The sequence below is a fragment of the Rhodamnia argentea genome, chromosome 1, assembly GCF_020921035.1.
Source record: "Rhodamnia argentea isolate NSW1041297 chromosome 1, ASM2092103v1, whole genome shotgun sequence".
Classification (NCBI taxonomy): Eukaryota; Viridiplantae; Streptophyta; class Magnoliopsida; order Myrtales; family Myrtaceae; genus Rhodamnia; species Rhodamnia argentea.
The window spans coordinates 27,602,352-27,630,049 of NC_063150.1; the positions used below are offsets into that span (position 1 = coordinate 27,602,352).

Sequence of the window (27,698 nt, forward strand, 5' to 3'; positions counted from 1 at the left end):
TGTGAGGGCATCACCACTTTCTTTTTTTTTTTCTAGTGTACACTTTACCAAATTGGAGACTTCTACAGGGCAATCAGCACCTTCAGAAAGACGAAAACCTAATGCTTTACTGCATGAATATGAAGAGATAACGACCCTACCGTGCCAGAGCATGCTAGACGGATCATACCAGATCAAAAAGTAGCCGAAGATGCGACCAGAGATGAGCAACAATTGCAGTTCCGAGGGACAGTTACGGCCTCTTGTTTTGGAACGATGCCTCAGCTGACTGCTGCTACGGCACGAGGCGATTGAATGGCCACGACAGTGTAGCATCGGCTGCAGAGCGTCGGGTGCTCGGGGAAAGAACCCACTTTGGGCGAGTAGTTCCAACATCTCTCGCATTTGGATCCCTCTGCTTTGGAGGCACCGATCCAGACTTTCTTGCCGTTGATCTCGCACTCTCCAGAGTAAGGAACGTCAGCTGTCAGTTCATCCTCCAGAGACGGAATTACCTCCGCCTGTATGTGCAAAATGTACGTTACCCTGAGTGTGGATGACGGCTCAAGTTTCTTCGATACAGGGATAGTGTACTTATGCACCGTTAGTCGAGCAATTTTTATCCCAAATAAGCATCAGATCAAGAAATGATGAGGGCAGAGAACCTTTAAGACTTCATGCGCAAAGGAAACGACCCACAAAACACTCCATTGACATAATTACACCACCTGATGGGTTTGGAAAAATGCTTGGTAGTTTCGACAGCAACGGGATAAACCAAATTACCACATCCGCGAATTATCATATATACAAATAAGCATCTCTCACTTTTTTAATTGCATAGAAAACTAAGTTGCGCATTTGCCAATAAAATGGAAGTTGAACACCGAAATTGGGGCACTTGACCCATAAATCGTCGATATCAGAGTTAAGAATGAATGACAGAGTAAAGCATACCTGAGAAGTTATGAAGATGCGATGCAAGTTGTCTGCATCGTTCGTGGCTGCGCTCATTTTGCATAATAGGGAGGCAAGATTTGCATCGGAGGTATGTAAAAGAACTTTTGCCTCTAAGCTCGAACCAATCAATTTGCCACCCCGAGCAACTTCCAGAACCTTATTTACCTCTGTCCTTAGCTGGAGATTGGATGCAGAATAATATCAGAGGAACAACTGAAGAACCTCTAGGTGGACATCTTAAAAAACATCCTATTTGGGGTAGTAATATTCCTTCCTCTCCCCAGAAAGTACGAATATTCACAGAAACACGTCTTATTTGGATAAAACCGTATTACCTCAAGAATTTCTGCCCAAAAATTGACTTCTTCAGGCGACAAAGCAAGCCATCTTTCATGTGCGGTAGGCCATCTAGAATCAAAAACAAATTTGGCAACAGAACCACCTTCATTGGTGTATGGGAACGGAAGGTTCTGCCACGCATCCTCTGCTAAGTGAGGCAATATAGGTGCAATAACCCTCACAAGTGAAAGCAGATGCTCTGCAAGAACTGTCTGACAACTTCTCCTCGTAAAACTCTCCATGCCCCTGTAGACTTAACTACTTAGAAATAAAGTAATTTGCAACCTTCAAAAGCTAAACATACGGTATAAATGAAACTACTGAACTTCACATTGCCAAAAGCATGACATCCTTCGTATGAATCAAACTAAAATAAGCACCATTATTTAGGAAGGTGGAAGGAAACAGGAATACATTAGGCTAAGTGCTGGAATCTTTCTTACATAAAAAGAGTAGGAGGTTACCCAACATAAAGTCGATCCTTGGCAACATCAAAATAAAAGTTCGATAGGTCAACAATTACAAACCGCTGGATGATCTGAGAAAAAGAAAATCCAAGATATTAAATAAATAATCGAAAATGTTGACACAGCACAAAGGATGAATTGACATCCTTAGGCATTTATTACTCATTCTAGTAGTTTTTACGCTTTCGCAATGTCAAAGGCATATCAAACTAATAAAAAAGATGCATCAATCTGAAGTTTAAGCAAAAGAAAATATGATTAAGAATCTAAAGTAGACTCCCAATGACATAACTATGATATAAATGTAGCTCGATAAGAAAGAAACCTGGAAAATTTTGAAGAACTGATAATTCTCATAACTCTCTTCAATGTTCTTCACAACATTTTCAAGCTGATATAATGCATGCTGGTCAATCATCGGAAGTTCTTGGTAAGAAACAGCATCTTCAGCCTGCCAATGACACAATTCAGCTTGAGAAAATAGAAACAGCTCATAGAAGGAGATAAATGCTCTTCGAATAAGCCAAAAAGATCTTCCTATTCCGACCTGATGATATACTATATATCCGATGACATAACAAGATTGAGACAAACCTTCCAATCATGCAGATTCCCTAATAGGTATCTCAATGTCCCTCGCAGCTTTCTATAAATGTCAGACATTTGGCGTAGAATTTGAGGACCAACCATCACATCTCCTGTGTAATCTACACTAGAAACCCACAACCTCAGAACGTCTGCTCCATATCCAGGTGCTTCCTGCCAACAGAGATCAAACTTTTAGCTCAACAGAAAATGACAGGCATATCCAGGAAAAGACTTCAGAGACGAACCTTTTGGTTTTTCCCTCCTTCGATCACAGTGTACGGGTCTACAACGTTACCCAAGGATTTGCTCATCTTTAAACCTCTCTCATCGAGCACAAACCCATGAGTTATGACACCCTTGTATGGAGCCCTTCCTGTACATGTACAAAAAAGTAATTTGGATGGGCTTAATGTCCTCGACAGAATTCAAAAGAGGGTATCATTGGGAACTAGTAGCACGAAAAAAACCTGTCGTCTAACTTCTCAATGGAAGCACATAAATTATGTAATTGAATGCATATAGAAGCCAAGATACAAGAAACTTAAAGTACATTGCAAGAATGAAAGTCCATGTTCATTACCTTTTGTAGCAATACTTGTTAGTAAGGAACTCTGAAACCAGCCACGATGCTGATCTGTACCCTCAAGGTACAAGTCTGCAGGGAAGTTAAGGCCCGCTCTTTTTCCCAGTACAGCAGCCCATGAAGAGCCTGAAAAAGAATACAAGGGACAAAGCTTGCTCATGTGGAGTAGTATTCTACATCGAATGTAGCGTTTCTAAGTTGAAGATACAGCACGAAAAAAGGATACTGGTTTAGTGATTCTCTGGATAAATAAGAGACATCCATGAATGCTAAGGGACGCGTAAAAGAATTTCAGTTCAATTACAACACTACTTCGCCGGATAATGCTTCAGAAGCTACTACAAACTACCATAATTCGATCAGAATCTTCCCAGACATTACCTCTATTATGTCCGGGAACAATTAGAGAACGGTAAGTTTATCACCCATATATGTAAACAACCAACCCTAGTCAAAACCAGAGTGACCATTACGCTTTTTATTGCAGTATAGTCTACTGTATTATGATCAACCTCTCAGTGATCTTACTCTGCCACTAACAGTACATCAGAACCACAAGGTAAATGTATCATAATTGCTGAAGGTTCCTCCATGGAAAAGACGTGTTTAGCGTCCAACAACAAAGGTTAAAGTTGCCTATCACTTCATGAATCAACCAAAACTTGAATCCCCCACTTCTAACTCAATGCACTCAGATTTTTAACAGAGTGAAAAGAAAAAAGAAAGATCATCATGTCACAAGCATATTACCCGAGTCAAACCAAACATCCATTGTATCAGTGCCCTTCTCATAGTCCGATGCTTTATCACGATATCTTTCAGGAAGTAGATCCTCTACTTTCATATACCACCACGCATCACTACCCCTTTGGGCTATTATGGCTGCAATCACAGTTTGTCTCATTAACCAAAGTTAAAGAAGACATAAATGCATTGGCAGAAGGAACCGTCAGTCTTGGCATAACAATTGGAAGGTGAATACAACATTAGTACGCAATCCTAATAAACAAAATCAGGCATTAACATATAAAGAAAGAGAGAGAGATCCTAATGTTAAAGAAGACATAAATGCATTGGCAGAAGGAACCGTCAGTCTTGGCATAACAATTGGAAGGTGAATACAACATTAGTACGCAATCCTAATGTTGTCACTTTCATAGTTCCTTACTGTTAGAAAGTCCAACCCAAAAGCTTAAGCTGATAGATAGAGGGAGACCACATGAATATAAAGAATATTTAGGACCCATTGTCAAGCAATAAGGGACATGTTTCAACACCCCCTCTCATGTGCAAGTCGGATAACGAGCGGCACGTAGAATTAATTTTGACTACGCACATTCACATGGAATTTTACCACACACATTCGCGAAAGGGATAGCACTGGCTCTAATACCATGTTAGAAAGTCCAATCCAAAAGCTTAAGATAATAAGTGGAAAGAGACCACATGAATATAAAGAGTATTTAGGACCCGTTGTCAAGCAATATGGGGCATGTTTCAACACTTACATTTAATATGATTAATAGTCTCTTCATTCATTAGAGGTTCCATAGTTTGTTTATGGTAAAAGACTGGAATGGGTACACCCCATGTCCTTTGCCGAGAAATGCACCAATCCGAGCGGCTAGAAGTCATTGCTGAAATTCTGTTCTCAGCCTGACAGAGTACCAGTCAAAAGGCAATAAGTTAGCAGTGCACAAGTTGACCTTATTTCAAAGCGATACAAACATAAGAATAGTCATGAAGAAAGAACCCTCTAGGATCGCTACCTGAGGTGGAATCCACTTGACGTGCCCAATTGCATCCATAGCAGCCTGACGAAACCCTTCCACTGAAGCAAACCACTGTTCAGTCGCCCTAAATATAGTAGGTTTTTTTGTTCGCCAATCATATGGATATTTGTGTTCTGCACGAAAAAAAGCAATATCCGAATTAATAGTGTCCTTTGCGAAGTTTCCAAATTAGAATTAGAAATCACCATATTGTGAAGCAATGTCACTTACGATATGATTCTTCCATGAGAATGGATGACTGTCCATCCAAGTAGTTCACAACAGCAGTATTACCATCCCCAAGTACATCAAGTCCACCAAATTGTCCAGCTTCTTCAGTGAACTTCCCATCATCTCCTACGGGGGAAAGAATGGGAAGTCCATATTTCAGGCCAGTGACATAATCTTCTTGACCATGACCCGGAGCTGTATGGACCAGTCCAGTTCCGGATTCCGTTGTGATATATTCTCCTCCAATGACAACTGGGCACTCCCTCTTATCTATGGGATGGATATAACTGCATCCACATTAAGATATACTGTGTCAACAGATTCATGAAACTATTACCAAATAAACAATGGACACACTTTATAGATTATGTTCCATTATCTATGATATTAATCCTTCAAACTTATAACCTAAATATGAAGCTGAAATGATTGGCACTCCCTTGGATTTCAAGACTTTAAAATACTAAGATGAACTATGTCCAATTCAAGACATCATCGTTCAACAACCTGCAGTTTTCAAGATCAGAACCCAGTAGAATTTTCTTCACGGAGAGCTTCACACCCCATTTCACTGCTAATGCTGGCACAAGATCCGATGCCACAACAAGAAAAGGCCTCTTGTCTCCGTTCAGAACCTGTCCAAGTCTGTGTCTTTTATCTTCCTTAGGTACAGGAATGTCTCCTGGAGGGGAATGCACTTCGACTATAGCATATTGAAGTTTACCATTCACAGCAACCGCTGCAAAGAACAAGAAGCATTCAGCAATGTTTACCAACCAATGCAGAAATGGTGTAAAACCCAGGGAACTATTGATGGCAGTAAAAGTTGACTTTAATTTGACATTTGTAGAATAAGAATGCCAAAACAATTTCAGAACATACTGTGGTGAAGCAAATCATCAACTTTTTATTAAACAATCACAAAGAATGACGAAGGTGATCCTGAGAGTTGAAGGTTATCACAAACCCCCTTGTCACGGTAGTGCTGTCTGAACTGGTCAAATTACTAAGACCCATATGTAGCCGAGCAATTCAATTTCCTCCCCCCACCCCAAACCCCCTCTTCGCCCCCTTCTCTCCCACCGTGTGAAATCTAAATTGATTTACATATACCTGACATCAAATAAGTGAATTCAAGCAATCACCACATTGAAATTAACACCAACTATGAATCTACACAACTCCAAGAAGTCCTCATCACTCCCTTTCAGCACCTTAAGATTCATTACAGAATGCACTGAGGATACCTGCATTGGCTGGAATTGTCCATGGAGTTGTCGTCCAGATAGCCAAGCCCAGATCAGGAAGGAATTCACTCATTAAGCTACTGGATGACGGTGTGGCATTGACTAACTTGAAAATGGCATAAATACTTCTAGAGACATGCCCTTCCGGATACTGCAAATATTTTCCAGTTTAGCCACAGAGCTGTCTCAGAAACATATTATGTAGGTGGTAGAGTCCATTTGATCATGAACAACTACTATGAATAAATAGATAGAATATCGGACCGCTGTTTGCTAATAACAAAGTATAATATGTGATAGATAACACCAAAGAGTAATGCTAAACCATCACATCACTACCTATAGACATGAGGGTTCAAGGAAACTGTAGATACATCCATACTCCATGCTTGTGCCTGTGTGCAACATGCAACACATGCACGCAGAGTGAGAGAGAGAGTTTTCACCTCCAACTCGGCCTCCGCAAGAGCAGTACGTGAGGATGGGCTCCAATGGACTGGTTTCCTGCCTCTATAAATGTAACCTTGAAGGGCCATTTGGCCAAAGACTTCAATCTAGCAGCAAGGGAATGCAAAAAGCCTTTATTAGCTCTGAATCATAGAGGCGATTAATTAGCTTATCCAATGCATTTTTGAAAATATTGCCATAGGAATCAGCATATTTTTTCCTTTCATTTTCCAGGTAAATGTTGCAAGTCAGAGATTGTAACTACAATCATATCAAGCGGGTAGCAGAGGGCTTCCAAAACACCGGTGGTCTCAGTAATTAACATGTTGTGTCAAATTGCAGTGTGTCAGCTCAGCAGTACACACCGATCTAGATGTTTCAATCAAACTTGCCTCTCAGTGGTCACACCAACCATGAATCATGACTATAAAGATGACTACAGGATACAAATATCCCACTAGAGGGCTAGGAATACAGACTTATCAGCATAATATGGAGTGATATCTACATAAAAATTAGTCGATGGACTTTATTTATTAGCCTTATCATCAATAAGTGAAAAACCAAAGCGAGGATTGAACAAAACAATTACTTATCATCATACAAATCTATTTAGGACTTGGAGACAAACATAGGTTCTCTCAAGCGCAGTCTGCCCCTAGCCTTTAAGTTCAACCTCAGTGTTAAGCATAAAACGTGTCCCAGCCAAAGAATCAATGGCATGGTGGCATCTGCATCTAGAAGTGTCGAGAACTCCTTCACAGGCACAAACTGGTGGATAAGTAGGATTGGCAAAATCCGTCTACAAAGTGGGAAATGCAGATTAAGCAAAAAAATACAAAAAATCTATCCTAGCAAAAGGATACAGAAGATCAAAAAGATCAAAGAAATTTGGCAACAGAAACGGACAAAGATTCAGTCTGATTATCAACCTGAGAAGCTTCGTACTCTGGATCAAGAGTTAGGTAAGGGTTATTCCAGGCAGCCCACACCCCATATCTCTGCAAATATGACATAAAATACATTTTACGAACAAGCTCCTCCCACCAATGTGCAATTTCCTTACGTAAAAGTGGCTCCTTTCCATCGAAAATTAAACTAGTTCCATGGGATAATGGATGAACAATCACGACGAGAATTAAGCAGGGATTGAGCGTATGGTTTCAGACCTTGAATGATGCCATCTGAGTTTTAACAGTGGACTTGGCAAATTTTGCTGCCTTTTCCCTCAACTTCATTGGAGTGAGATCTTTCCTGGCATCCTGGTCTAATGACTGTAGAACTACGATGAAGGTATAAATGAATGTGTGTCACTAATTAGAAGTATGTCTCATGCACAAATACAAGGTTGTGCACAACATATTACTGCAGTATACAGAAATAAGTTTACAAGTACATGCCTTTTAGTTCAATTGGCAGGCCATGGCAATCCCAACCAGGAACATAGTGTACTTTATAATTCTGAAGAAGCTGACAAAGAAAACAAAAAAAAGTAAAATCATCTCAAGTTCTATTGGAACAGAAATACAGGATCTTTGAACATTATGTGTTAACTAAAAGCAACGGAACGTGCAAGGTTGTTCTTTTTTTATCTTGAGATAAGACCAACATGTCCTTGCACTAAAAATGATCTCATCCATTATGCTGAACCATCTTATACGATAAAGTACTCATTGACCAGATAATAAGACTAGTTAACAAGCCAAATGAAATGCTTTGTCAGAGAATCCCTCTTAATATCACTGTGATCTTCACAGATGGGTCTCTACATAACCCAAACCTGACTGGGTATATAAATCTCATAAAATTTAAAATTTGACAGACTTTGAGTAAGGCTATGTAAGTCGAATTTTGAATCCAGGGCTAGCAATTACAGCTACCAGAGCTATAACTGTTTAGTTCCAGTTTTAAAGCAAAGCATCATGCTAATGCAATATAAACAAAAAAGAATAAGGACAACAGATCAATTTAGAAGATGCAAAATAAGTTTGTGAAGAGATGGAACGTACCTTATATCGGTTTATTATGTCCTTCAAAATCTTATTTAGGGCATGACCCATATGCAGGTCACCATTTGCGTAGGGGGGACCATCATGAAGCACAAAATTTTCCTAATCAGCAAGGAAAGGCAAGCTAATAAGTAGATAACAGAAAAGAGAGGGGAAAACAAGAGGAAGTATAGAACCCACCCCACTGTTTCTGCTGACAATCCTTTCGAACACCTGGTTTTCGTCCCACAATTTCTGTATTTCTGGCTCTCTAACAGAAGAATTTGCTCTCATCCCAAAACTTGTCTTAGGTAGATCGACCGTGTGCTTGTATTTGCCCTCATCTTGCTTACCCCCTAAGAATGTTCATCGAGGAAGAATAATCATAACTTGGAGTTGTATCGCAGAACTCAATCATAGCACAACTAAACAATCATGCAAAACTCGTGCAAAGGCTGCATATCACAAACCAAGTATTCAAAATGATTTCTGAGAATCAATCCCACAACATTAAAATGCTCCAAGTACCTTCAGCAGCTTTCTTGGCTGCCATAACTGGCCCTCGAGACCTCCGTTTCGACGAAGGCACCTCGGTACTCGAAAAACTACAAAATCTAATCCTGCCCAACAACAAAAAATCATTGAGAGAAGAGCTTCTCCTCGAGTAAAATAAGTTGTTGACTGAAGTCGTCTTCCCCAAACAACTGCAAGTCCTTTGAGTGAGAACCTGAAGATGCACAACAGCCTTTGTCAGCCGTAACAACGGGAACGCCATCAAACAGTGGACCCAATCGCTCAAGCTCAACAGTTGAAGCAAAACTCAGATGCCACCGGCAACTCGCGATAGGCCAATAAATGATACGTGCGTTAGTCTCAATAGCACTAAAAGAAGAAAACTTCATCACCAAAATGGAAAATTCAATGAAAACCAATTGAACCCATCTCAGAGAGCCAAAAAAAACTGAATCCCTCCAACAATTTCACCTAAAGTAGCCATTTTGCAACATCTCCAGCCACTTCGTACAAAAGCCGAATGCCGCAAACTCAAGACATACCAAGCAATTCGCACGAGCAACAAAGAAAGGACGGACCTTGTAAGGAGAAGCATGAATCACGACCATGTTGGGCTTCTCTCAGAATGGATAAAGCGGAGAATTTGAAAGGCGAAGCAGACTAGAAGAGTGACATTTCAGGTTGGGCTCTTGGACTCACTTGAATTGAGTCGAATCACTTCACTGTTGAGGAACGAGCGCTTCTAAAGCATCGAAGCGGTAATGGTTGTCTTGTTATTGAGTCGGGGAAGGGATAAAACATAAAACTGAACTCGAACCTCAGAGATTCGGACGCCACAGGACAGCCTTCGGTTTTGTGTCCTTGGTTTCTCTTCTTTCTCATATAGTTCTTTGGTTTTTGTTGTATTCCAACTTTGACCCCTCCAAAGTTTTGAAATTTCTCATAAAGGCTCCTATGTTGTCTTTGATTTTTGTAAAAGATTTTTGAAGATTGATTTCATCAGCGACAATATCGAGGCCTAAAAACTTAAAAATTTACTTTGTTTTTTATTTGTGCTATTTCTAACCCTCGTTTTTCTAATTTTTTTACTATGCCACTTTTCGGAGCGCAAAAAAACTTCAATTTTTTTTTATCCTATTTCTAACTCTCTTTTTTCTAATTTTGTTACTATGCTATTTTTCAGAGTGTGAAAGTCGAACCTCAACGTATCCACATCGGCAAAGACTGCATTGCCTATTGGCGAAATTTATAATTATTAACTTAGTAGAAAATCATATACAAGCTTCTCTAGAATTTACACTCTTTGGAAAAAAAAAAAACCTCTTCTTTTTTTTTCGCCAATTTAAATTATTTTTCTCGTCAAATAACTTTTTCAATGGCTAATTTTAAAGTCAATCACTACCCACTACTTCAAAAAAAAAAAAAACAAAAAAAATCTACTTAGACTCGAACTCATAAAGAAGAAAATCGATTTATAGATGGAGTCAAATATATAGTATTTATAGATAAAAGTATTCGATTTTTCCTTCGTCCTGATTTGGCGTACACATAAATCAAAGCCCATAACTATACACGTAAATCAAAGCCCATGACTGAAAATTGCATGACGAGACGAGATTTAGCTACAAAATGCACATAGTCATTGGCGCTGAATACTAACCGCTTAATCGAGACCTTACAACAAAAGCCGAAATGAAATCGTGGCTCAATTAACAAGTACGTTAATTGCAGTGTATAACATTACTATATCCAATATTTCACGAATACTAAGTCATTAAGAGCAGCCCAAAATTAAACGCAAAACAGAATAGAAAACAAACCATCTGACGTCCACTTCTTTTTCGTTAGTATTTCTTTTTGTAGTCAGAAAGCTACTTCCCGATGGAAATCCCAGCAGACCTACGCCTAATAACACTCGCATGGGCTATGGGCCCTAAAACACGTCATTACTTAGCCCACTCAAAATTTAAACTCAGGTTTGGTGGGGTGCGCCAGGCCGAGGCAGCAGTGCAACGCCAAGGCGACGCTCGAGAGCCCCAGCAGCAAGCTACTGTGATGGGCCCTCCCCCTCGAAAAATTAATTTAATATCATGTGGACCGATGGCCCACGTATCAGATATTAAACTGATAAGAACAGATACTACACTTGATCTTAGCCAAAAGGCCGAGAAAGGTATGCTTTTGCCCATTTCGTCGCTCGCATCTTAAACCAGCGTCCCGCTTGTTAGCCTTGTCTACAGCCGATGTGGGACTCATCAAAGCTCTCTATCGATGTCGCGCACGCTCAAGTGAGGACTCTCAATGGGTTTTTTGGTAGTGTTCGGGGAGGTGTTTCTTCACACCTGTTGCTCAGGCGCAGAACAAGAATTTGCCGAGGGGATGATTTGCTGCCCTGCTAAGTTCATGAATCCCCCACCTCCCCTGGGATTGCACGAATCGAGCAGAGTTTTTTGTTGCTCCTCCTGATTTATGTTCCTTCCTGATAAAAGCCCCAATTGCCTCACCTAGAGGTGGCCGGTTCCACGGAACCACCGGTTCGAAAATTCTGGAACAGCTTTTCTAAGTTCCTAAGTTCGGGTTTGTCGAACAGCTTTTCCTGGTAAAGAGATCCATCCATGGTTCAAAAGCCCAATTGCTCTTTTCACCTAACCTCCTTCCTTATTTTTTTTTTTATAAAAATCGGGTCGGAATGCAGAAATCTGCTAAAAGGGCCGGTTCGAATTTTCAGGTTGGAACCGTGGCCCAATATTCGGGCCGGTTCCGGGCCCACTGGTCCATTTGGCCACCTCTAGCCTCACCCACTCGCCCCACAGTCACTGTTGAAAATTCTGGAACAGCTTTTCTAAGATCCTAAGTTTGCCTTTGTCTCACACTTTCCTGGTAAAGAGATCCCATCCATGGTCCAAAAAATTTGGAAATATTCTCGATCTCATTTAACCCTTTTTTGGTTTTCTGATTCATTCTCTCAGAAATTTGATAAAAGGGCTTGAATTATGTCATGAAGCCGGTCATGAGCACCACCAAATCTGGTGGACAATCCAAGCATAATTCTTAACTAACCTAGCTAAGTGCAGTTGAAGGACAGAGTCGAGTTTGTATCACAGTAGAGCCACGTCCCAAGTGTATATCAAGAGACTCTGGGATCAAATAAATAAAACTTCATTGGTATCATTCCATCTTACACGACCTTAATGGGATTTAGTGAACTGCAAGAATTCCCATGGCAAACACTACTAGTATTCCATAATCTTAAATTATACAAGCGAAGAAGACAATCATGTAAATGCTAATTTACATGATGAACCTTAAATCAGGACGTATGACCACTAGGCCTACTGCTCCTATTACACATCGGCTACTGCTGCTTCTCTCCCTGACCCTACCCTACTCCTGAGAGGATACAATCTTGATCATGGACTGAACATGAGCAGGAGGTAAACTGATCTGGCAAAAGCTTTGCCAAGATTCCTGCTTCTGGTCTTGGTTCTCTGTGACACACTCATACATCGAAACCACAATGCTTCTCGCCGCCTCTCTCGCCTCTGGCAGCCTATCATTCAACAACTCCACAGCCATTTGAAGAAGCAATGCCAACCCGAATTCTTTCATATTCTCTAGGCCCTAAAAAAGAGCAAAGACATCATCACCCTTGAATCTCAAACAATGAAAAGACCTCATCAAAGGGAAATTATCATAAAATTTACCATCTTGGAGACACAGTTGGAGATGGAAACAGCAGCTTTTGCCCGGACTCGGAGATTGAAGTGGCTGACATAGGGCCGGAGTTTCTGGAGAAGAGGCAGAGGAGTCAGCGAGCCCACCATTACGCTCAGCGCTCGGTCCGCTTCTTCGCACACAAACCGCTTGTCCTGTGATGCCTTCAGTAACAGCTGCAGCAGCTGAAATGCCACAAAAGGAGGATCACAATCAGATTCATCAACAGGACCAAATAAATTAATCAAAATCAACCAAACAAAAAAATGATATGATCCTTCTAGGCTTATACCATTTGGTCAAGAGCATTGGAATTAGCTGCATCAAGTAGCTTATCGCCGTACGCAATGAAGAAATCAGATGCCGCCATGATGGAGGTCTTACACAAAGCACTTCTGGGGTTCTTCATGGCCTTCACCAGAACCAGCATCACCTTTTCCCTGCTCATATAATTCACATTAACGAACCTCATCACCGTCAAATTATGCATTCCATGTTTAGTGAACAGAGAGAGAGAAGGAGAGAGAGAGAGAGAGAGAGAGAGAGAGAGAGCTTACAACAGAGGAAGCATGAGGTCAGAATTGTACAATGCGAACCGGCGAGCATTATTCAGCCAATCGCAGACCTGTATCCAATCCTTCGACTCCAAACCCTCGATCAAGCACTTCACAGAAAGAACCCAATCGCTCAAAAAACAGAACAATCATACCCTTTCTGATTTCTAGAACCAATTTGAACATTTCCTCATGCCACAATAATTGTCGCCAAGAAAGTTCAAGGCTTTGCAGAGACGACGCTAAAATCAGGGCCCGAGGGAAAGAGAGGCGGCTTACGTGGATCTTCGACGCGGGATCGGGAATTGCTGCAAGACTCTCCGAGGAGACGTACTCGACGGCGGAATCTCCAGATGGAGGCGGAGGCAGTGGGGCCCTGTTCTCGTCGTTCACAGTGGCCGCAGCGGCCGAGGGGGTTTCAGGAGAGAGATAGCGACCTTGGCTTGCTTTTTGGGCCTCTCTGGAGTAATCGGAAGAGCATTGTCGAGCGATCTCAGCGCCATTTTTCTGAGAAATCACAGAGAGAGAGAGAGAGAGAGAGAGATGGTGGTGAGGTTGAATGGTTGATTACAGGGAGATGCTGGAATTCATTTATTCATTTCGAAGTCGTGGAAAGATGAAAGGGACGGGGCCGAACGTTGCGAACGTAACGGTCACATTTTTGGACGGGCCGGGCCGGAACTTGCTCCCATTGCTTTTCTTTTTCTTTTTCTTTTCTTTTTTTTTTTTTTTAGCCGAGTACTGTTTTTTTTTTTCCCCTCCTTTCTTTACCTCTTAACTTTTCTCTAATCAGTTTCTATAACAGTAACTTATTGAGATAGTCTCCCCTGATTTTTACTTACGATATTTATCGTTATCGTTTTTTCCCTATTAATGGGCTTTCTACATGCTTCGAAGGCACCAATCCTCGAGCTCTCAGGATATTTGAGCACACTAATTCTCAATCGGTACTATAGAGCGATTACAAATCCTTGATCCAAGAGGGGGATAGACGAAAACCATTTTCGAATTTATCGATTGGACTTCACATCTTTTTTAAAAAAAAGGGATTTTTGACCCAAAAAAGAAAATCATGTGGATGCTATTGCGACGGGATGATTACCACGTACGTACTGAATTGAATCTAGATTGTTGAAGAAAATGAATCCCATCAAATTCGAAGATTTCAGAACGAATTTAATGAACTATTTTCTTCCTTCCTCCCTTTCGTTTCTCCACACAATTACTTGGCATTCATCATTCAAGATGAAAGAAAAAACTACACATTTGTCATCGGATGATTCGTTCTCTTCACAAACACTCTGGCAGCACAGAGACATTAAGATACAATGAGGTTGGCAAAATGCCATATGTTCAGTGAATAAAAGAAACACATTCTATCTTGAGAGTTTTCTCTTTCCTTTCAAGCAAAGTGTATTTTCATATGCCAATCACCAGACAAACAGCAGCCGCAGGCCCTTTATATGATTCACCACCATACAACAAGAGAACCACCGGACTTGTTCGCAGAAGCATTCGAGACCAACATCTACCCGGCGACGAACAGTCCAAAAGCAATTCTGATCACCACTTTTCACAGTGCAAGTCCGGTTGTGGTCGTTGAATAATCAACTGCTGCAATTCCTCGCCGCGAGTCGCCTCCAACACAATACCTCCCCCTTTGCACCTACGCACCACGAATTTAAGTACAAACATTGACCCACCGACTTGTACCTGCACCCATCAGTCAATACAAATGAAAGGGGAAAAGTCCGATTGTGCAGCTTTAATCTCCTCGATACAAGATGAGTCGTTGGCCACATAAGAAATAGCAAGTAACTAGCGACGGGGATTACATTGCAGTAAACTGAGCCATCGCCACGCCTGAGCAGAACTGTGCCTGCCTTAACGAGGTACCCTCTTACGACTAAGTATCTCTTGCTCTTTCAGTCGATGCTGGAACCTGGCAAGACGAGCTTGAAGACTCACGAGACTTGCTGCCTTGCGTGAAAGCACAAAGCTCAACTGCGTCACATAGTTGTCAATGAGGCTACCTGGTTGGTCTACTTCTGCCAACAACTTCATTTCCTGACCACCAGAGAGTATACATTATATGATACGGGTAATACAGACAAAAAAAGTACTAAATTCAATAAGTTCTAGCAGATCTCCATCTGAAATAGTGTAGAGTAAATTATGGTTGGTATTTGACAGATATCCATCCTACAGTAGAAGTGACGTGAACAAAAGCAGTTCGTACTCTCACAAGCAACTCTCACCACTCAACTCTCATCTCATCCTTGAATCACTTTATGGGTGCCATTTATTATTGCCCTAAAAGCTAAGAAGAACACTGTTCTAGTCTGGAAAAACGACTACGTCGTCATGAAGAGTATAACCAAAACTAAAGAAAAATCTGGATTATGAGCTTACTTCGCGAACAATCTCCATAGTGTCCTCAATTTCCTTTCTGTGAGCTGCAATCAGGGCCTCTTCCTCCTGGAAAAACAGTTCAAAATCTAGTGAGAATAATAAAAAGGTGTCTCAGAAATTTTCATGCAACTAAAGTTATTTAAGCTACAGAAAAAGTGCCTTAATAGAAACAAACCTCAAGGATTGCATTAATATTCCCATCTATAAGTTCGGATTCATGTCTCTTTGAACCAGCATTACTTTGACTATAGCTGCCTGCATTCTGCTGCGGGAAGGTTGAGGTGGAAAGATCAGATCCCCCCACATCTTTCTTCATCCAGTTGCCAGGCTTCTCTTGTTTCTCATCCCTAGGCCCTTTTCTACGCGGAGGGGACACCTTTTGCACCTTCTCTTCTGCATCAACTGAGTTTTGATAATAATTTCCTCTCTGACTTGTGGAACTGCCATAAGTGTTCTTCATGTCAACCCTGTCCCTGTCGATTGATGGAAAGGTCACACCACCAGCTTCCTCCCTACCATTGAATGCGTAGTTTGATGAAAAAGTCGAAGGCAGCTTCTCATTATCAGTAGCAGAACTGTGAGAAGCATTTTCTTTTTCTACAACCCTTCTACCCGCATCAACTGCTTTAACCTCTTGGTCCTCCAGATCAACAGAAATCGGCAACAGTGACACGGATGAAGAATCCTTACTACCAGGAGCTGAATTTACAGGTTGATCCTTTCTTGAATTTCCACTTCTGGATAGACTTTTGACACTGTTCACAAGTATTTACATCTAGTTAAAACACAACAAAATTGGGAGCCAAGGAATATCCATAGTAGCTTCCTCTCAAAGGTCACAAAGCATACCGATCAGCATATCGCAAGGTATTGAGCGTGTGCTCACAAGAGCCTGCATTTGGAGATATGCAAGATATCATAACAGTTCTTGAGTTGCCAACAAAAGAGTCCCGGAGCACCTCAGTGAGTTTGCTTCCACGAAATGGAATGTGAATCTGGTCATTATCCAGAGCACGAATGCACTCCTTGAGAGCCAACAGACTCTTATTAATCTCTGCACCCTCAATCCTACAATATGTCATGGGAAAGGGCCAGTTTTAGAAACCAGAAGATGAACCACATCAACATTTCTATTGGCCTCCCGTAGGAAGGGGCTAGTGCTGCCTAGGAAACAGTCGAACATACGAATGTGTATGCAGTAACCCTGCTAATCAAGGAAAGAAAGGCCAGACATAGATGCGTTCCTATTCAAGGTATACAACAGATATGACACAGAAGCTGAACTATTGCAACTGTGTTAAAACATCAAGACAACTATCATAAAAATTAAAAATCCAACCACCTAGTTTTCACAAAGTCAGATGTAAACATATTGATGGAAAACTATACCGTGTTTGTCGATCATTGTCAGTGGTATCTGCACCTCTTTCACTACCAGCAAGATCAATAAAAGATATTTTGCCAACAACCTTCCCACTTTTAGAATCATTTCCATCATTGTTCCTCCTCGATTCTTTCACCTCAGTGTGCTTCTTTACTACAAGTTGTAAAATAGCATGAGATCTGGAGGACTCTTCATTGGCACCAGTTGAGCCAGTACTTCTGGCAGAATTTCCTCTCTCAATATATTCTTTAACAATTTGCACATCTGAAACTTCAAATTCTTGCAGCCCAACAATGCAAACCTGCTGCCGTCCATCCTCTCTCATACAAAGTTTCCTACAATACAAAATGCCATGTGAAACAAGAGCATTTATACATCAATCATGGTACTGCAAAAGGTAATTACACCATATAGATTAAATGATATATGAAGCATTAGTCATTACCATGTTTATACAGAAACCCTGGAATTAAAGATGCACAATCCTGAGGCAAACATATATATTTATCACGCATGTCATCATTTGTAAATTACCATAAATTCCAATCTTATTCATGTAAAGTGAACTTATTCAAGTGTCTCCAATCGTTTTTAAGAATGCATCTGCCCCCATAGTATGACAATCTCTGTATCCTGAAATTCTAAGTCCCCAGGATTAAACAGCACACATGAAACATCCTGGTGAAGAATAAAGCCAGCCAACAGCATAATTGCTGATGAGCATCCATATAGAATCTAGATGATAGCAGCAGACAAAGGAAGAACTAATTGATACAGCGACACCAATTTTCATGCATTCCAGAGCTGAGCAATTAGAAAGATCAAGGACATGGCTCCAGGGTCCACATGTGAACCAAAATCATCTGGTTTGCAGATTGTGAAGGTCCTGAGATACACAGAATAATCAAAACTTGTGTGTAAGCGTGCGGGTGGGTGGGTGCTTTTGTCTACAAGATGGAGAAAGCCTTGTGATTGATAAGAGTATAAGAATCTTGCAAGTACATCAATAACTGAAAGCTCTTCAAACGGATTGTAAGGAAGTTTGCTTGATTCATGAAACTACAGCTATAAAAGTTTCATTCTTCTGATATGCATCAATAAGTGGTCATCTTGTGTTAGAAAATTAAAAAAAGTTCTTGCAAATATGATCTAGGACAAAAACTCAAGACTTTTCTCATTAAAAACACCTCTTACAAGTAATTACAAATTCAACCCCCGTATAATCATCACAAAACATGACCTACAATATTAAAAATAGGTTACAAATTTCCTATAAGAAAAACATTAGGGAAAACAAGGAAGAGCTGAACTATGTTGAGATCAGAACATGACATTCTAATGTCATATCACTAGCCCATCAAGTACGCACGTTCATCACATTATCTGACCATAAAAAATACAATGACATCAAAAAACACTCTATTGGGTAGAAACGTAGGATGCTACATCAACACGCAGTATGCTATCAGCACTACAAAAAATGTTTTCTTCAGGTCAGAGTGGGGCTCCTTTCTTTCTCCCCTCTAACAGCAAAAAAGATATAAAAAAAAAAAAAAGAGAGAGAGAAAGAACACTCAAGCAGACATAAACTGTAAAATCTAATTATTTTAGTCAATCGAGTACAAAGTACTAAAAATTGTTGTGGGGCATATATTCCTAAAATGTACTTACTTTCTATCGCTGAGAAGATCGAAAAGCTTCCCTCCATAGATTTCAAAATAGCTAAGCCACAATTTAAATCTCTGACTTCGGTAAACAGGAAGATGCAACAATCTGACAAGGTCTTGGACAGCTCTTAGAGGTAATGGTTGCATAGTGTAGGTCTTCCCACTACCTGGATATTATAAAATTGTTGGCCATACATCAGTCAAGGAGTGACAGCAGCAAATTAACATACATACATACGTACGTACGTGTGCGAGAGAGAGAAATATAGTCAAACATTCTGATGCTGATCATACAGAAACATGTGTAGCTAGAATCTTGGATAAAAGAAATGATGTAGAGGCATTACAGTAGAATGGGAGCTAAAGTACATATTAACTCCTGCATTTCCTACCCTGCCACACTAACATTAATAATGGAGAGCACTGGTCATATCCCTAGAAGTGCAAAGCAGTCACACCTAATCCCATAACATGCATTGAGCTTTTTCCTATAAAACCTGAATGAGACAGTTTCTAAAGATCAGTAGACAGTGGACCGGGAGCTAAATTTGGCAAGGAAACCACTTCCATGTACCTGTCTGACCATAAGCAAAGCAAGTAGCCTTGGTTCGCTGAAATATGGTGGGAATAATTGGTTCTACAGTTTCCCGATACACCTGCACAATAAATAATATCTCTATCAGGAATAAGAGAAAATACGTTAACTGTAAAATGCCACTAATGAATTATTAGTATTCAGAAACATATTCAAACTCCATAAGAATGTAAGCATGTTACCTCATCATTGGTGACATGCTCATTGAGAACAGCATCAAAACAAAACTCGTGCTTCTCAACATATGCGGTCAAGTCCACCTTAAACATCGGAATTAATAATCAAATAATCAGATTAGTGTAACAAAAAGGGTCAAACAAGAAGCCGTACAAATCAAGCATAATCACAGGCATACATCCAACAATTATCTCAGAAGAAGTTATGTCCTAGCAAATTCTACTTTTTCTAAAGGAATTCATATATAGGCATTGCAGTTTCAAGGCAAGGGCCAAACTTCAAGAAGAACGATCTTAACTACATTAAACCAGTAAACCACCGACAATTTCCTACTCCAGCCACTGTCACTTTAAATATAAGTGGGTAGTCTGCAGACGGACTCAAAAGTATAAAAAGGATCAACAGAATCTGCAGTTAAAGTTTCTTCAAGTAGAGAAAGAGAACCTTTAGCTTAGGCTCGTGGACAGTCACATAAGCGTTGTCACACACAGAGACAATGTCGTCCTCCTTCCGGGCAAGCTCCTTCTTGTTTAAAGGTCTTTTACGGACCTAAAAAATTAGTAACATCACACATAAGAACATTGTTAAGAAACTATGTCTAATGCTATAGCTTTATTTAAGAAAAGAAAAACAGAATGGCGATCTGTACAAAATGCCACACACAGCAATAACAATGCCAAGCAAATATTCATAAGTGCCACAAACATACTGGGGAAGGAAGAAGATTCCACATTTAGATGATCCGCTGGTGTATAAGCAAACAAAAGTCTAACAAGAACATGTAAGCAATTACCAAAAAAAAATGGTAAGTTTTGCATAAAATTCTGATTAGAAGATGAGAAAACAGGTTGATATTTTGAATTAAATTCATAAATTGCTCTTCCAATAAAGTAATTAATTTCTTAAGTGTATGAATCATCAAAAACCGGTTAAAAAATTCTTTACCTCCTCAGTAGAGAGACAAAGGCACATGCAAGAATGCCCTTTTAACTTAGATCTATATTCAGGTTTGAGATTCTCTTAAAATTTATTTAGATGTATCTGTCATTCTCGTAGACAGTCAAGACTTCGGCTGCAGAAAGACAACAAAATAAACAACAAATGAACAGCAGCTGCCTGACTTATTCAAATAGAAGTGGGTTCAGCAAGCCAGCATACCACAACTTTAATCTTAGCCACATTATTTTCCTTTGTGGTGTTTTCCTTCTCATTTGTGGGAAATGAAACTGATGCATCCACATCTGTTTGTCCTCTTTGCTGGGTATCAACCCTCAGATTTAAGTCGCTCTCGAAAGCTCTAGCGCCACTGGTCATGAATGGCGATGGCTCAAAGGGTTCATCAATGACATGCTGAAGAAGAGATCAAGTAAACATCTTTTGTTGGGTAAATGGACAGGAGAAGGATTAGATGAGATACAAAAACAGAGAATGACAAGTGCAGAATCATCTTGAGCATTATGAGAAAGCCAGCAGCTTATTGGGCATGAAGCTAGAAACAGTTGTCACAGAGCCACAGGAATCACCACATGCTTGAAGGGTTAAGTGGATAGTTGGAACATCACTCTATATTCAACTATCCACAACTCAAGTATGGTGACATAGAGAGAAAGCAAATCCAATGAAACCCTTTGTCGACTAGTTTATCCATGATTTTTCTTTTCAGGTCCCCAAGTACTTCCTTGAGTATCAACATGGTTCTTTCCCAATATTATAAACAACAATTTACACGCAGAAATAATGAGATGGATATATAATGCTAGATGAGATTTCTTCTTCTGGCAATTGGTGGCACAGCAAGAACTACATAGATGGCAACTAACTTCTAGATGGCATTTGATGAAATTGAAAATGAAAAATGAAAAGACAATTAGGATTATTGATAGTGCAAGAAACTGTCGCCATTGGTCTCACGATTGTAGGGTCAATGTGCTTTTTAAACTCCATAATCAAACTGTGGATTAGCATAGTTTCGGCTGTGGTTAGAAAACCAGTGGACTACGCATTATCAAACTGGCATGCCACTTTCGGGTTAGATACATCAATAAAGCTAGAACTCCATTCTCATAAATGGCTTCTAATTTAATTCCTCCATATATGCTACGCCATATTGCAATTGCTATAGATAATTTATGAAAATTTGAGAACTTCGACGGAAATTTACCCCAAGAACTACTCTCCAACTTAAGTACATGGTACTATAGTTTCATGTCTCCAAGATATCCAATTCAATCTGGCACTTAATGAGAATCATACCTCAGACAAAAGCTCCGTGTCATCCATAGCATGAAGATCCAAAAGCCCAGCCCCAAAATCACCCCTGAAATCAGGAGAGTAGAAGCCATCTGATTCACCCACCCCTCCATAAGTCTGAGCGGTGGGCATGTATGTCTCTGATCCAGATTCCCCATTGAAATTGAGGTTCCTCATCAGCTTAAATAGCCTCTGTTTCTCTTCAGCAGATTGTGCTCCATATCCCTACAACATTTTACGACAGCACCTTTAAGCTGAATTTTCTGAACAAAAAGCAAAACCATGAACATAAACCGCAACAACCCTGAATGGCATTTAAGTATAGCAAACATGTCAACTGCTAAACTCCAAAAGAGATCGTCCACTCCATGGACGCCAAGTAAACAGTTGAACTTGCTCCACATTTTGTTCCTAATGATCTTGAATTTTGACAGATGCCCAGGATTAAAAAAAACATTACCCCTCTAACTTGCCAGTGTAATAATTGATCAAGATATCTCTCTAGTCACATCTTCATAAGAATAAGAACTTCGCATTTTTCATAATAAAAAGAGAGGTGAAAGTGGAAAGTGATTGACACATCAAACTGGCATGATCATCGAGAACAGGAAAACAAGATGACATAAGGGGAGAGATACCTGCATGAGGAGATTGGGCAGGAGGCGGTGGTCCATTCCTGTCGATGCCGAAGGCGAGGCCAGATGCTGCAACCCAGCAGACTGCAGCCATCTTGCCATGACTGCATCGCCGGTGTCGCTCGGCAGGCCTGCATTGTGCAGGGACCCGTCGTACAGAGCAGTTGCAGCCGCAGCGTTGCTCTGCTGCATCTGGCCACCCATGTGGCGCTGCGAACGTCTTTGGGGAGCCAATTTTCAAGATCTGTTATCAACTCTTGGCATACAAACAAAACAAACAAAAATCATAATCCATCCTGCCCCCATCAATTCAACCCACATTTTTGCAAGCACGCAACGACCGCAATCGCACATTCCTTTCTAAAACTAACACGCGAATCTACGATCCAGTGGTCCGGCAAACACACGACAGACGGACAAACAAAAAAAGGCTATCGACTTACAATGAGGTGAGAATTCAGATTCGATGCAAAACATGAAAGTCGAGCGACTGCGGCGGACGACACTCGATTCCAAAAGAATCTGCAAAATTCAAGCGAAATCGATCGGATGAACAATCTCTAAGCCACGGAAACGACTACAAAAATCCGAGACAGCATCATGACTCAAACGCAACGTTCCGCCAAAGAGAGAGAGAGAGAGACTGTTACCAACCAGGATGAGTCGGAGAGAAGCAATCGCCCGGGAGGGGGCGGAATTCGAGATCCGTGCCTCGCAGATCTGAGAACGAGGACCACGGCCGGAAACCCTAACGCTCGGTCGGAGCCTCTCCGTCGGAGAAGAACATCAATGCCTCCTCGTAGCAGCAGATGATCGCGAACGAGAAGGCCGGAGAGAGAGAGAGAGAGAGAGATTTTTGCGATGAACTGTATCTTGGGAGAGCGAGCGAGAGAGAGAGAGAGAGAGAGAGGATAAATCGACATACAACTATTTGGAGTGTAATTCTTTTTTTTTTTTTTGCTTTTCCAATTTCAAAAGAATAATTAAACGGCTAATTGAAAAACCGATTATAATGGTGACGCTGTAATTATGTAATTTTTGTGATTTCTTTTTTCTTTTCTTTTTTGTCTCTTTGGGCCAAATGTAATTTTGTAAATTTTGCCCTTCGGTTTCTTGTCGTCGTACGGACGAAAACGACGAGCCGCTTTGGACAGGCGCCACTTGGATTGCCCTTACCGCAACGGCCCCACCGTTTGGAGAAAGTCGCTGCTGACCAGCAAGTTTCCTTGCGTTCATCTTTCTAGGCCAAACGAAAATTACTCCGTTCGTTTCACCAGAAAATGAAATTTTGTTGCACTCACATGGTGATTATTTTGCAAAATTTTTTATGTTCACTTGCTCGTACTTTGATTAAACTTATGAACGGTGATTTCCCCGATTTCGATAACATAAATACCGGTTTATCGACAACATTTATGAAAATATTTGTTTTTCACGGTAAGTTTCAAAAGCAAAAATGACAACCTGAGAATGTAAAGAGTTGTTACCCATCGAAAAAGCCTAGATTGAATTGCCAAATTTTGAAAGATCTATACAAGTTAAACCTTCCGTCACGACTTTATCGAAAATCATTAGGTGATGTAATTTGTCGGAAGAAAAAAAGATACCAAGTACAATGATATAAGAAATTCTACGTCTATTAGTTTCATATAGGTTAGTGAATTTGAGTACAGTCAACCAATTTAAGATTAAAGCCGAAACAAAATGAAAAAAAGTACGGTCGAGGATTAACGATAGTAACAAAAATGAAAGTTCGGTTCGATCAACCCACTACGGGCATGGCGTGTTTGGTGAGAATCAAACCCTTTGGCGCCGGCGTAAGCCACAATCGGGGGTTCGAAATCTCCCAACGTGTTTCTCGGACTTAAGTGGGGGGCCTTTCTTTGGTGGGGCACGGGGCCGGCCTCCCTCTAGGTATAGTCTCCGTCGAAAAGGGCGAAGCCCAATTATGACCGGCGGATCCTGGATCATAAAAAAAAAAAAAAAATCGGATCAATCTGGCAAATAGTTGAAAGTCCACGGGCAAACGGGTACCACCCGCACCCGATGCAAATATGACAGCTTCCTTGAGAATCGATGTTTAGACTTATATCTATCCAACATCCACATGGAAGAAAACGGGTCTTGTGAAAGTCATGCACCGAAATTGCACGAGCCGACGCAATATTTCCGTGACGCGTCCGCATCCGTTTAGTCGTGCGTGATTATTTGACGTCATTAAATCGTTACTACTCCAATTTAAACTCTCAAATTCAAAGAGCAAAAAAGGAAAAAGAAAAAAAAAAAAAACAAATGGCCCCTTCTCATAATGAGAATGTATATAACCCTATTCCGGCCCGGTCCGGTATGGAATGAACTTTATAATCATAGAATTGACTCGATCATCATATTCTAGATTATACGTTCATAACCCTAGCCCGTTTCCATTTTGGGTCGAACAAATCTACTAATTCTTTGACTACGGTCAGTAAGAGAGCAAGAAATGCCATATTGTAACATCGAATTCTACAAATCAGTTGAATGGTCAGACCAAATGGAATGATATGAAGTAATTGAACGTTCACGTTTTAATTTAAAAAAAAGGAAATTGTTTCCTTGAAAGTGAAGTTGGGGCTTCCTTTGATTTGGAAAAAAAAAAAATTTGGGGCTTCCAAGACGGCTATCCCGTATAGTTTAGGGAGAATTATCAAAAAAGTCATAAACCTATTGTAATTGTGTCAATTCAATTATAAACTTATTTTTTTATGCCAAATAAGTCCAAAACCTTTTACATTATGCTGATTCAGTCCTAAACCCGATGCTCATGGGGACGCTAACGCCGACATAGATAAATTTTAATAATATTTAATATTTTTTTAATTATCTTTGTTTCTTTTCTTTCTTTTTTTAAATTTCCTTCTTCCTCCAGTTGGTTGCCGTGGCGATCGACCAAGTCCTCATTGACCGGGTAGAGGAAGAAGCAAGGGAAAAATAAGGAAAGAGAAAGAAAAGATAAAAAGGAAATAAAGAAAAGTGAAAAGATAATGCGAAAATATATTAAAATATTATTAAAAATTGCTTACATCGGCGCCGGTCGATCAAAGTGAGCTAGATAGACTGAATTGGCACGAATGCAAAATATTTAAGACTTAATTGGTACGAATAGAATAAATTTATGACATAATTGGCACAATTATAATAAATTTAAGATTTTTTTGGTAATTTTCCCTTTCCTTCAATCAAAAGAAAGACACTAGGGCTTTTCGGACAACTAAGTCCTTACAATTCACTCCAAACCAAAGCCCGTATGTATGTATGTATGTATGTATGTATGTATGTATGATGCAATTCCTTTTTCAGGACATCAAGTCTCGCGAATTTGAAGTTAAAAGAACAGCAACATGGCTTATGCCTTTTTTTTTTTCCTCCTAAAATTTGTCAATTCGAAAGAAAATTTAGATTAGTCGGCATTTACGGCGAAAATATGGAAGTCATTTCACAATTAGGAAATTACCCGAACACAAAAATTACAACAAAAATTTTGTAACAAGAGGCTGGGGAACACGGGAGGCAAGACACGTGGCAACTTGTTTTGATCAGGCTAATTCATTTTTTTAGATGATAACTAATCATATTTATTTAAGAGCGACATTTCATGGCGGGACGGCACTAATCTTGGGATATGTTGCGTAAGTGTGCGTCCTTAGATATAGGACTTCACGAAAAGGCGACAACAGAACAAGTGTCTTCGTGCCCACACCAAAAGTCAAAAACACAATTTAATTACGAAACGGGACAAGCCCATGTGGTTTTTTCGATACTGGAAATCACAATTAATCTCTAATTTATTAATTATAAACATTTGTGGCCGTCATTTTTTTTTCGGTCAAAACACTCCATCCACCGCTAGGGTGTCCGCATATCAAATATGAGATATTAGAGTACCGACAGTCCCAAAACTTATCAAGAAAGTACAATTGAGTTTTAAAAGTTTCAAAAAGTGCAATCGATGCTTAAAACTTATCATAAAAGTGCAGTCAAATCTTTAGTACAATCAAGTTCTAAAACTTATCAAGTTGGTGAAATCGAATCCTTCGGTTAATTGAACTTTTTGAAAGCTTAAGTACTCAATTGCACTTTCGTGATAAGTTTTAAGACTCGAATGCACTTTTTGAAAATTTTAAGACTTAATTGCACTTTCGTCATTAAATTTTAGAACTATGCGCATGGCATGTCCCAAAAAAGGAATAAGAGAAAATGTTTTAATTGGGTAATTATCTATCTTGTGAAAAAAAAAATTGATGAACAAATGATATTTCGTTGAGTTCGATAATTTCAGATCTTGATTTTTTTTTCTTTTTTCCTTCTTTTGGGTGTTAAATTAAAGTAGGAGTTGCATGCAAGAGAGACGGTGGAAAGACCAGAATCCTACCGACATCCTTAATCATATCAACCCGTGATTCAAGTAGGCTTTGAGGGAAAAAAAAGGGCAATGCAACCGTCTAGAATTTACTATCAGAATCCTTATCACAATTCATAATGTTTATTCCTTTAATTATTTATTCGATTGGGAAATTAGGTTCGCGGATGGCATTTATAACATAAAAACTATTGTGTATTTTCATTTGTTTCGTGAAAAAACGAATGATTTGAAGCGATCAAATCGTTCTTACCGTGCACTTCTTTTCTTCAAAATAAACAAATAACAACACAACTACTTGACCGCACACGTTTTTATGGTGAAATTAGGAAAATATTTTTCATTTAATTATGAGATCGATTTCCTAATAGAATCGGGAATTGGACCGGAACTAGTGGTTCTAGAAATCGAATGGTTCGGGTTCCCTTGGAACCGGTAGTGACAAAGTTCGGATTTCAATTCTAAGTAGGGGTTTCAGGAACTGCCCACTTTCAAGCTGATCATCTTTAATTTCAAGGCGACGAGAGATATCGGGAACGGCTCGAACCGCCCCGTTTCAACAGAAAGCAAAAGGCCAGCATGAATCTACCTTGTGAGGCCGTGTGGGGTCACAAGAGATGGGGAGAATGATGAATGATGGTGATCGGCGAGGGCGGGGGATCTTTTGAAAGACGCAGCCTTCCTTAATCCGACCATGTACCTTGCGGTACACTTCTGTTGAAATAGAGCCTCGCTTTAACTCAAAGCATGCGAGGGTAGAGAAAACAGAAGAGTCTTGAGTAATGAGGTTCCAACTA

At 40.1% G+C, this 27,698-nt stretch overlaps 3 protein-coding genes and 1 non-coding gene across 9 annotated transcripts; all 4 read right to left on the reverse strand.

The window, feature by feature from the left end:
* Positions 1-16: 16 nt before the first annotated feature.
* LOC115728836 (isoleucine--tRNA ligase, chloroplastic/mitochondrial) lies at positions 17-10,124 on the reverse strand. 5 transcript variants are annotated; one of them, XR_007196707.1, is made up of 23 exons: positions 9,693-10,123; positions 9,130-9,328; positions 8,803-8,957; positions 8,623-8,724; positions 8,014-8,083; positions 7,783-7,895; positions 7,546-7,614; positions 6,613-6,720; positions 6,167-6,317; positions 5,427-5,658; positions 4,920-5,206; positions 4,686-4,822; positions 4,425-4,572; positions 3,667-3,798; positions 2,914-3,042; positions 2,579-2,706; positions 2,340-2,504; positions 2,071-2,196; positions 1,743-1,816; positions 1,275-1,524; positions 937-1,116; positions 194-500; positions 17-120 (listed from the first exon to the last, which is right to left on the reverse strand). XR_007196707.1 is itself a non-coding variant. In XM_048271363.1 (22 exons), the coding sequence occupies exons 1-22, from the start codon at positions 9,720-9,722 to the stop codon at positions 261-263; spliced, it is 3,225 nt and encodes a 1,074-aa protein (XP_048127320.1). In that variant the 5' UTR covers positions 9,723-10,123; the 3' UTR covers positions 17-260. The 5 variants fall into 5 exon arrangements, 3 of the variants coding, with proteins under 3 accessions (XP_048127320.1, XP_048127325.1, XP_048127327.1); XM_048271363.1 differs by having other exon boundaries at positions 17-500; XR_007196708.1 differs by lacking the exons at positions 17-120; positions 194-500; positions 1,743-1,816 and having other exon boundaries at positions 975-1,116; positions 9,693-10,124.
* Positions 10,125-11,095: 971 nt separating this feature from the next.
* Positions 11,096-11,291, reverse strand: LOC115732635. The gene has a single exon (XR_004014406.2). It is a non-coding gene; the product is annotated as a U2 spliceosomal RNA (small nuclear RNA).
* A 1,038-nt stretch (positions 11,292-12,329) lies between these two features.
* On the reverse strand, positions 12,330-23,417 carry LOC115731849. The gene is given in 8 exon segments (XM_048271388.1): positions 12,330-12,735; positions 12,819-13,013; positions 13,121-13,268; positions 13,386-13,492; positions 13,662-13,781; positions 13,784-13,926; positions 23,130-23,145; positions 23,390-23,417. Coding segments are annotated over 6 exon segments (909 nt in total). The 5' UTR covers positions 13,886-13,926; positions 23,130-23,145; positions 23,390-23,417; the 3' UTR covers positions 12,330-12,498.
* On the reverse strand, positions 14,622-23,400 carry LOC115732540 (kinesin-like protein KIN-13A). 2 transcript variants are annotated; one of them, XM_048271381.1, is made up of 15 exons: positions 23,157-23,400; positions 22,946-23,024; positions 22,506-22,746; positions 21,871-22,092; positions 20,776-20,967; positions 20,062-20,166; positions 19,623-19,700; positions 19,420-19,501; positions 18,850-19,012; positions 17,184-17,513; positions 16,644-16,862; positions 15,970-16,549; positions 15,795-15,860; positions 15,218-15,449; positions 14,622-15,095 (listed from the first exon to the last, which is right to left on the reverse strand). In XM_048271381.1, the coding sequence occupies exons 3-14, from the start codon at positions 22,704-22,706 to the stop codon at positions 15,267-15,269; spliced, it is 2,421 nt and encodes an 806-aa protein (XP_048127338.1). In that variant the 5' UTR covers positions 22,707-22,746; positions 22,946-23,024; positions 23,157-23,400; the 3' UTR covers positions 14,622-15,095; positions 15,218-15,266. The 2 variants fall into 2 exon arrangements, with proteins under 2 accessions (XP_048127338.1, XP_048127332.1); XM_048271375.1 differs by having other exon boundaries at positions 22,506-22,758.
* Positions 23,418-27,698: the final 4,281 nt, after the last annotated feature.

Coding starts and splice junctions, on each gene's coding strand:
- LOC115728836 (XM_048271363.1), bottom strand. CDS start 9,722: ATGGTCGTGATTCATGCTTCTCCTTACAAG. Junction 3,043..3,666: donor GGATGTTTGGTTTGACTCGG/GTAATATGCTTG, acceptor ATTCTTTTTCAG/GCTCTTCATGGGCTGCTGTA. Junction 2,707..2,913: donor AACAAGTATTGCTACAAAAG/GTAATGAACATG, acceptor GTACATGTACAG/GAAGGGCTCCATACAAGGGT.
- LOC115732540 (XM_048271381.1), bottom strand. CDS start 22,706: ATGGGTGGCCAGATGCAGCAGAGCAACGCTGCGGCTGCAACTGCTCTG. Junction 22,093..22,505: donor TGCCCAATCTCCTCATGCAG/GTATCTCTCCCC, acceptor AAAATGTTGTAG/GGATATGGAGCACAATCTGC. Junction 19,701..20,061: donor TCCACGAGCCTAAGCTAAAG/GTTCTCTTTCTC, acceptor CCGATGTTTAAG/GTGGACTTGACCGCATATGT.